General features: G+C 46.7%; 1 protein-coding gene across 1 annotated transcript; it reads left to right on the top strand.

The window, feature by feature from the left end:
* Positions 1–6,996: 6,996 nt before the first annotated feature.
* Positions 6,997–7,501, top strand: H257_16039 (hypothetical protein; the record flags this gene model as incomplete). Its single annotated transcript, XM_009844358.1, has 2 exons — positions 6,997–7,039; positions 7,092–7,501. The coding sequence occupies 2 exons, from the start codon at positions 6,997–6,999 to the stop codon at positions 7,499–7,501; spliced, it is 453 nt and encodes a 150-aa protein (XP_009842660.1).
* Between the last annotated feature and the right edge of the window lie 1,386 nt (positions 7,502–8,887).

The raw sequence follows: 8,887 nt of genomic DNA, 5'->3' as shown, positions 1-8,887 counted from the left end.
TGATTGCTGAAAGCAACATGTCAAGGGAGCAGATTGATGCACAACCCTACGACTACAGGGGACTTATAGGATCATTGCAGTATCTCGTCAGAGGCACGAGACCTGACATTGCAAATGCAGTTCGCGATCTAAGTAGATTTCTAACATGCTACAATGAAAGGTATTGGCTAGCGGCCTAGCGAATCCTAAGATACTTGAAAGGAACATCCACCTATGGACTCTATCTCAGGGTAACACAGAACAGATAGCCTACGATGTCTTCACGGACGCTTATTTCGCGAGTCAGTCAAAAGATCGTAAATCCGTCTCCGGATATTTAAATCGGATGGCAGGGATTTGTGTCAGTTGCGCAAGCTCTAAACAGCACTGCGTAGCGCTATCTACAGCAGAAGCAGAGTTAGTGGCCCTTTGTGAAGGCTGCAAAGAATGTGAATGGATTCACGCACTTTTGAGTGAAACGGGTTTAAAGTTAAACCGCCCAATTACAGTATGGTGTGACAGCCGTGCTGCAATTGATTGTGTCAAAAACCCAGGAAACCACAAGGGTACAAAGCATATTGATATTCGAACACTCTTCACTCATGAACTGTTTGAAAGGAAGAAAATAGGCTTAAATTATTGCTCATATAAAGAGATGATTGCAGACATACTAAGCCACTGGCTCAGTAGCAGTTTGCATGCTTAAGGGCAAAGATGGATGTGCAAGATCTAGCTATGGTGAAACCAGAGAGCTCTTACTGGGAGTGTTAGCCATAGGCAGACAAGGATTGAAGTTACATAGTTAAAGCTATATATATGTGATTGAAGCTGGAAGAGCTCCAGGCTTCACATCCCTCGACTACTTCAGTGTGTCGAGGGCCAATAGCTACCTTGTTTTGATCCTACACACACTACTTGAAGGTTGCATATATTGAGAGATATGACAAACTTCAATCAGTGCAGCTAAGGTTGCACTACTTACATGTATGCATGTCATTGGCGATGATTGAGCTAAGCTCACTTCTGAATCCACCTTCCTTTGAGCCACTACCCCTACATCTGTGTGTGTTCTGTGCCTACGTCTGTTAATGCTACAAGAATATTGTGAGGGGAAGAGGGGATACTTAAGGGCTGTGGAGGTATAGGGGTTGCAGTCGCTGCTATCCTGGCGATCTTCATACACTACAGTATAAGCTAGTCATGATGTCGTGAATGGTGGCTCTAACCTCCTAGAATGGCGGTTGATTGCTTTCACATGTAGATAAGCTACAAGCATAATCGTTGTGAAGGGGACAGGAGGTCGTGGGGGGTTATAAACGATGTAGGGGTTGCAATCGATATAGCTGTAGCGATTTACATGCACTATGAACAAGTCTGACAAAGTGGCTGAAACCTGTACTTTTAGGTGTGGATTTTACCGCCACTCTGACCCAAATAGCTAGCTAGCACATCCTTGTACATGTACATGCATAACACCAGTAGCCGTTGAGCGCGTCAACTGGATATCCACACCAAATCGCATTGCACACATGTAAACACGCAAGGGAACATCATAAACCATACATTGCATTGCTATCTCAATGCGACTGCTTGCATGGTTGAGGACTCTGGTCGAACTCTTAGCCTTGGTTTACTCTGTAGTGGAGTTGCTCGCCATTGATGCGAGCAGCAACGACGAGCAATTCACTAGTATATCATCTCCTCTCGTTATCACTATGCTAGTTGTCAGCTAAGGTACCTCCAAAGCACAGCAAACAGCACGAAGAAGCAGCATGGCCTCCGCGCAAACTTCTCTACAATTTTTGATTTCCAGGTATAATTGGTTTTGGTTGGCTACGTGGATTTATTTATAGCCAATCACAGTCTTCCAATAACTTCATTGTGAAATTTGCCGTCAAGAACCGACTGTAAATGGACTTGGACGTGCTGGGTGTCCTAGCCGCCCAATGCCTTCCGTTGGAGTCGCAAACAAGGAATATCCTTTCCGCACCGTACGATATAATTACAAGTTCAAGATATCATGTATAAACAGCTCCAAATAAGACCCAGGCATGATCAATTGGAAGGGCAAACAACTATGGGGGCGTGTAGTGTAGGCTGACTATCACAAAAGTGCTGCTGCGGAAGGCTAGTGGCGTGAAGTTCACTATGCACGTTTACTTCGGGTCACCAGGCTCCAGCTGCAGCGTCTTATGGCGCTATCTCTTATCCACGCGCTCGCTGCTGACCCCAGCCATTCATCATGTTATTTAGGGTATTTTGAGGATTCCTCAAACGTGGAGTTGTGCGACATTGTCCGGATATTGACCGATCAGTGTGCTTTTGAAAAGTCACCCTATGTAGCCACTCTCACTACTTGACTTTTTCGACAGGCTTTTTGGTCAAAATATGCTGTCGATGGAGAGGTAGTGGAGTTTAACCGATGATTTAAGCCAATCACGCATGAGTGCAACGTGATACACAGATGTCCCACCAAAACTTAAAAACCAAAATCTGCGAATTTTGCCTAGAGGACAATTCCATTGGATTCAGGAGGGGGTTTATACGCGGGAAACCTCCAACGATGAACACACAACCACAGCAGTATTACGGCTCTTCACGTGAAATAGTCTTATCAAACGAACGTGTGATCATCACCGATGGAATAGCTTCCCATACTTTTAGGATTCTTTGCACTATGGCCAACCTTTTTTCAGCAGCAGTTGTCACCTTGGTCTCGTGAAGCCACTCAGTACGGCACTTCGCCTTCAAAGGGCCCATGACATCCACATCAAGTGGCCCATGACACCATGACACCCACATCAAGTGGTTGGCATGTACACGTCGAGTTGGGGGGCAGCTCTTCCAACTGACAGGCCCCGGGTGGGGCGTCACGTGCGCTGACAAGTTGTCCACAACAACAACCGAAGGCGCTTTGATCTCATAGCGGAGCAACTCACGGACGTAGATGTCCCACACCCGCTCATCCATCCAGGCATTTTCTTGCACCGCATAGATGGCTCCTCGCGGATACGTTGGCAGTTCGACCAGACCGCCCGGCTGGCCATGGACTATGACGAGGCGGCAACTTCCGGCCTACATCTCACGTAAGTGCAAACCCATGACATTATCATACCGTCAGCTCGAACACCTAGCACTGCTGTCACTCTGTTCGAGTGCTTCTGCTGTTTGTCCACCTTGGACGATTCGCCGATCTGAGCCCATGTGCGCCGTGCAGGCATGTCGTAATGTACACCTGTTTCGTCGATATTGATGTTGGCGGGGTCATAGGCGGCGTACTTTAGCCAGAACGACTTGGTGTACTCGACACGCGTTGCGCGGAGCTCGAACTGCGTCTTCTTTGACGCGCATAGTACTCGCTAGGAGAAGCCATGTCGGTGGACAATAGCTTGGCACCACCCAAGAAGACCTTTCTACGCTCGAACATTGTCTGGCGTGTCTTGGGCCATGTGACGACGTGAGCAGTCGTCTAGACGCTATCCATGAATTTCACGAGGCTGGCGCCAAAGCTGACGGACTCCAGTTGGCAATGTCTGTCTAGAGTCGTGTTGCTGCTCCGTTTCACTGACTCCAGGTACTCGTGCTTCGTTTGAGCCACCCGCGTAGTGTTGCAACCGGAATATGCTCCTGCCACGCGAATTGACGGTCGCTGCAGCATGGACCGATATCGAAATGTTTCCGCAGAAGTGTCTGTATTGTGCCAATACAATTCTGTTGTTGTTTCCTTTTGAGAAGTAGTGTTGTACGTCGGTACGGCTTAAACAGCGGCTTTCGCCTTTGCTTGAGCCTTGGGGCCATCGGTCGTCGTGGTTGTGTTCCCTCTGGCATGGAACCACGTTTGAATTTCATCCATGTACTTTATTTGAACAGGCCAATAGGAGAGGGTTTTTTGCTGTATTCTCTCCAATAAGAGTTATCGATTTTTTTATCTATGGTTGGCTGAAAATGCATTGTAATTTGACATCGGATCAGTTGACACAAATGAATAAAATGTCGACTGTTGAGGTAAATCGAAAAGTAGGCTCTGCGCGCGACAGATTCAAATTTTTGGAGGGAGTTGAAGTATGGACGAAACGTTGAAGTAGAGGGGCAACAGTATACTTTGTTCAAGTAAAAATATCGACTTCAATGTTCTGTACTTCGAAGTATTTACTGGAATAGAATATACTGTTATTAATATATCGATGTCAATGGATTGCTTGAATAAAGTACACTGTTGCCTCTGTACTTCAACGTTTCGTCCATACTTCAACTGCCTCCAAAAATTTGAATCTGTCGCGCGCAGAGCCCACTTTTCGATTTACCTCAAGGAACGCACCCATGATGGACGCGCGGAGGCCATGGGCAACATGGGCGTTGGTATGTGACGTCACAGCAACGATGCGGCATGTGTCGTTTGACGACTATTTCTATATTGACTGTGAATTGACTTTTTTTTGCGTGATTTCCATTTTCATTGGGCACACGACACAATTCATTGGGCACATGGGCAATTGCTTGGGCACACGGCCAATTATATTGGGTACACCGCCAAATATATCGGGCACACGACATCCGGGTGCCAAATTTAACGGGCACATGGCCAATTATATCGGGCACACCGCCAAATATATCGGGCACACGACCAAATATACCGGACATTCGTCCAACTTACAGTTAACTGTAAAAAGGTATAACATTAGTATAATATGATTGGCTTTGAGGAGATCAAAAATACACAACCAAACCTAACAGCCAATAAAAACACAACATTGGATACCATATGGTTTGAGTTATACGGATATGTATAATGAAATTAAGATAAAAAAGTTTAAGGAGGGAGAACAATTAGGAGGAAGCAAAATCTCGAGTTTGGCCACTTAGGGTGCGTCTGGTAAAATTTCAAAAATAATATTCCATTTTCTCGCAAAATGGGATTAACCATGATGCCATTTTCAAAATTGAGGTAAAAGGTCTATTTTGTACTAGTAATATGGTTTTGAACCCCTTCAACGAGTAAATCCCACGTGGAATTATTGGATTTGGGTTAAAACTCTTCGAACAAGACATGTTTCACAGTCAATATTGAACAGATTTGTTGAATTCGGCCCCGAAATGGGGTTTTGGGGCTGCAATATTTCCGGTTACCAGAGTTATTGGGACGTCCGAGCAAAATGGGGACAAAAACACCCGGATATATCCCCAAATTATCGATGGTCCATTATTGTAACAGGTTTTGGGATAGGGACATCGATACTGTATACTAGTAGGGTGCTAGAGGAGAATAATTCCCTCATTAAAACATTTCCACTGTTCATTTGACCAGAAATACTGATTCACATTGTCAATGAGGGAATTATTACATCCGGATACACCTTTTCGCCAGTAGCCCTGTAACCTGGGCCGGTGAGTACATACGATGCCAAATCTCCGGGGTTAACTGCATCGCTAGTGGTGCACTTAACCCCTAGTAAGAGGTGAGATGGTCTGAGCATACAAAGTTCTATATAAATCTCATTGAAACAGTATTTCGGGTCAAAACAACAGTTCCTTACTACTAGTATTAATACTAGTAAGTTACAATAAATACCACCACCATTTGCTCCCTGTTAAGTACGCCAAGTACTAAGTTATACTCACATATAAGACAGACACGACACAAAACCGACAAAATTCGGCCCCGTGATTGGATGACGTTATGAAAAAACCGTACCACGACCAAGCTGTCACTATGTGGTAATCAATGCGTGAACAGTACGGAGGTCAGGCATGACCGAGTTTGAGAGACGAGTAGTATACCTGTCTTCCGCAGCTCATTTCTGTATGCATTCATCCTAGTCTCTTCGTGGTAGCTACAGCAGTTAGGTTGTCTGTGGCTCGGTTTCCCCTGATACATTCTGTTGGATACCATGCCCATCATTTGGAACTTCCATGGTTTTGTCCAGAGGCCACAAGGATGGCTGAAACTACCGACAGTAAGATTCATGCTGGGTTCGAGAGGTTAGAGACGTTTTAGTGTCAAGATTATAGTAGCAGTGTTGCGCAGCAGTGATGATGCTATGTATCTGCACCACAGCTAATGGGGCTGACTTCAGCACATCGTGCGCACTCTCGTCGTGTAAACCAAAGTATGAATAAAAATACGTTTTGATACAGATTTCAGTATACAAATTTACATATTAAAATCTGGCCAAAAAAATTGTCTCCACTTTTATGGAATAGAGGAAGTATAATAGTACGTGTACATTGTACTGTACCTTTAGCCCCCGCCAGCAAACAGAACTCTCTCTGTATGTCGATACATTCGAAAAAACTAAGATACTTTACTTGGTCGTTGTATTGACATGGAAGAGACATCCGCCAATGAAAGGCAATAGGCTTCTACTTTTAACCAATCAAAAAGTTGTCGGATATATTGGCCATTTTATCTATACATGTTAGATTTACACCATTCCAACTCCTTCCTGTGGGCCAACCCCTTGATCGGTCCTGTGTGAATAATTCCCTCGTTAAAGCAGCTCCACTGTTGTTTTGACCCGAAATACTGTTTCAATTAGGGAATTATTACATCCGGATACACCTTTCCCGGTAACCTGGGACTCCGTCCTACCCCCAGTGAGTACATACGATGCAAAATCTCTGAGGTTAACTGCATCGCTAGTTTTTAGCTATCACTAACCACTGAGATGCACTTAACCCCTAGTAAGAGGTGAGGTGGTCTGAGCATACAAAGTTCCTTATAAATCTCATTGAAACAGTATTTCGGGTCAAAACAACGGTGGAACTGTCTTAATGAGGGAATTGTACGTCCTGTGTGGCCTCTTGCAATTCCAAGCTTTTGAGACAGCATATTTCTGGAGAATATCCGCGACATACTTGGACATTCCGATAACTCTAACCTTATTATTTGTAACCCTTCTTCTTTGTGGTTACCGTTCGTATTCGCTATACTACCTCTCAAACACGAAGTGATTATCATTGACGTTCAAGGAATCGATCCCCCCTTCAGCGGAATTTATTTTCAATTTCACGTCTGCCATGGAAAGTCACGGCGACAAGGCGGTGGACTTGGGAGGAACGCGTGTCATACATTCACTCGAACACGGCCAAAGACGATGATGGGTACGTCGAAGCGAAATCACCCAAGGACCTGGAAGATGGGGCGCTGTCTGAAGGGGGTGCGCTGGACATGTTCTCCCGCGAAGCGTTTGCCCTGTTCATACAGTACGGCGCCGTCGGGATCATGCTCAACATTATCCCGGTGGTCCAGTATCCCATCTTCAACATCTACCTCAACTTGGAGGGTTACCAAACGTCGTCGTACAAGGTGTTGACTGTGATCGGGTGGTCGTTCAAGGTCTTCTTTGGCCTGTTGTCGGATTGCGTCCCCATCTATGGCTATCGTCGCAAGTCGTGGATTTTGATCGGGTGGACCATCACGATGATCTGTCTGAGTGTGCTGGCATTTTCGCCGTTCGGCGAGCCGTTTTGCAACCGCGAAAAGACCAAGTATTGTGGTACGCCGTTGAAAAAGGTGCCATAGACCGAGCTGAAGTACTTCAACTTATCCGCCCCCGAAAACGGCACGCTGTTCATCCTTCTGTCCATGTTTATCTCGTTCGGGTACGTCTTGGCTGCGAGTGCGCCAGACGCGATGGTGATCGAGTATGCCCAGCGAGAACCCGTTTCCATCCGCGGCCGCATCCAGACCGCCAACTACGTCGTGCGCGAGATCACTGGCAGCCTCGCTTACTTGGTGAGTGCGGTCGGGCTGAATGGCCCCAACTACGGCGGGTCGTTTTCGTTTGCGTTGTCGCCGAATGCTCCGTACGGCATTGCCTTGGTGCCGTGTGTTCTGGCGGTGCTTTCGACTATATTTGTTCTCGTGGAGAAGAAGTCTGAGGCTGTGTCCTTCCCCCTATGGTGGGGCAAGTTTTGGGAATCTCTCCAGAGTCGCGTGATGTGGCAAATCTGTTTGTTCCGATTCCTCATCAGCGTGTTCAACGGCGTGCGCACCACTGCGGCGTTGCCCATCTCGACGTACTGGGCGGGGGTCGAACCTCTCAACGATGCGCTCTCGAACGTCATTGGCAATTTGCTGTTTGCTTCTGTTTTGGTGATTGTGGGCAAATGGGGGCTTCACTGGAATTGGCGCTGGACCATCGCCGCCGGTACCCTCGGGATGATCGTCGTCGACGGCTTTGTTGTGTTCTTGACCATCTAGAACGTCGTGCGCAGCCAGTGGTTCTTCAATGGAGTGGGGTTAGCCGCGCAATTTCCCTATGGCCTCCGCTAGATCGTGTCCACGTACGTGGCCGTGGAAATCGCCGACAAGGGCAACGAAGGCGCCACGTACGGCCTCATCATCACTGTTAGCAGCCTCTCGGGGCTCTTTGCCACCATCATTTACAAGTACGCCAACTCGTACTTCAAAGTACGTCAGAATGACGTCAAGTCCGACACACTCGAGGTGCGGTGGGACGTCACGTACGTGTACTTTATTTCGTACGGGTCCAAGATCGCGTCGTTGTTTTGGCTGTTCTTGCTGCCTCCCCAAAAGGCAGAAGTGAAGGCCCTGAAGGCGTGTGGTGGCAAGAGCAAAGTGGCGTGTCATTCACCGTGACCAGCAACATCATGTCCATCTTCCCGATCACGAAATGCTACCGCGTCGCAGGGGGCAATTGTAGCACTGCGGGAGGAAGCGTGTGTAGTTGCGGGCAAAATGCACAATGAATTAACTGAAGATCTACAAAGATCTCCTTAATCCTCATCACTATGAAATCTTCTTAATCTACTTCACTACTTCTACACTATTATGCACTTTTGTATACAATGGATGCGGGTGCGGTTGAGACATTGGGGAACTTCACTAGGCTAGCGATTCTAAGCCATACTTGCCCTTGAGACACGTTCCCAGGCAAGCATGAGC

The sequence above is a fragment of the Aphanomyces astaci genome (assembly GCF_000520075.1).
Source record: "Aphanomyces astaci strain APO3 unplaced genomic scaffold supercont1.79, whole genome shotgun sequence".
Taxonomy (NCBI): domain Eukaryota; phylum Oomycota; class Saprolegniomycetes; order Saprolegniales; family Verrucalvaceae; genus Aphanomyces; species Aphanomyces astaci.
The sequence above is the reverse complement of the archived record's forward strand: the minus strand, read 5'-3'. Positions and strand labels throughout refer to the sequence as shown.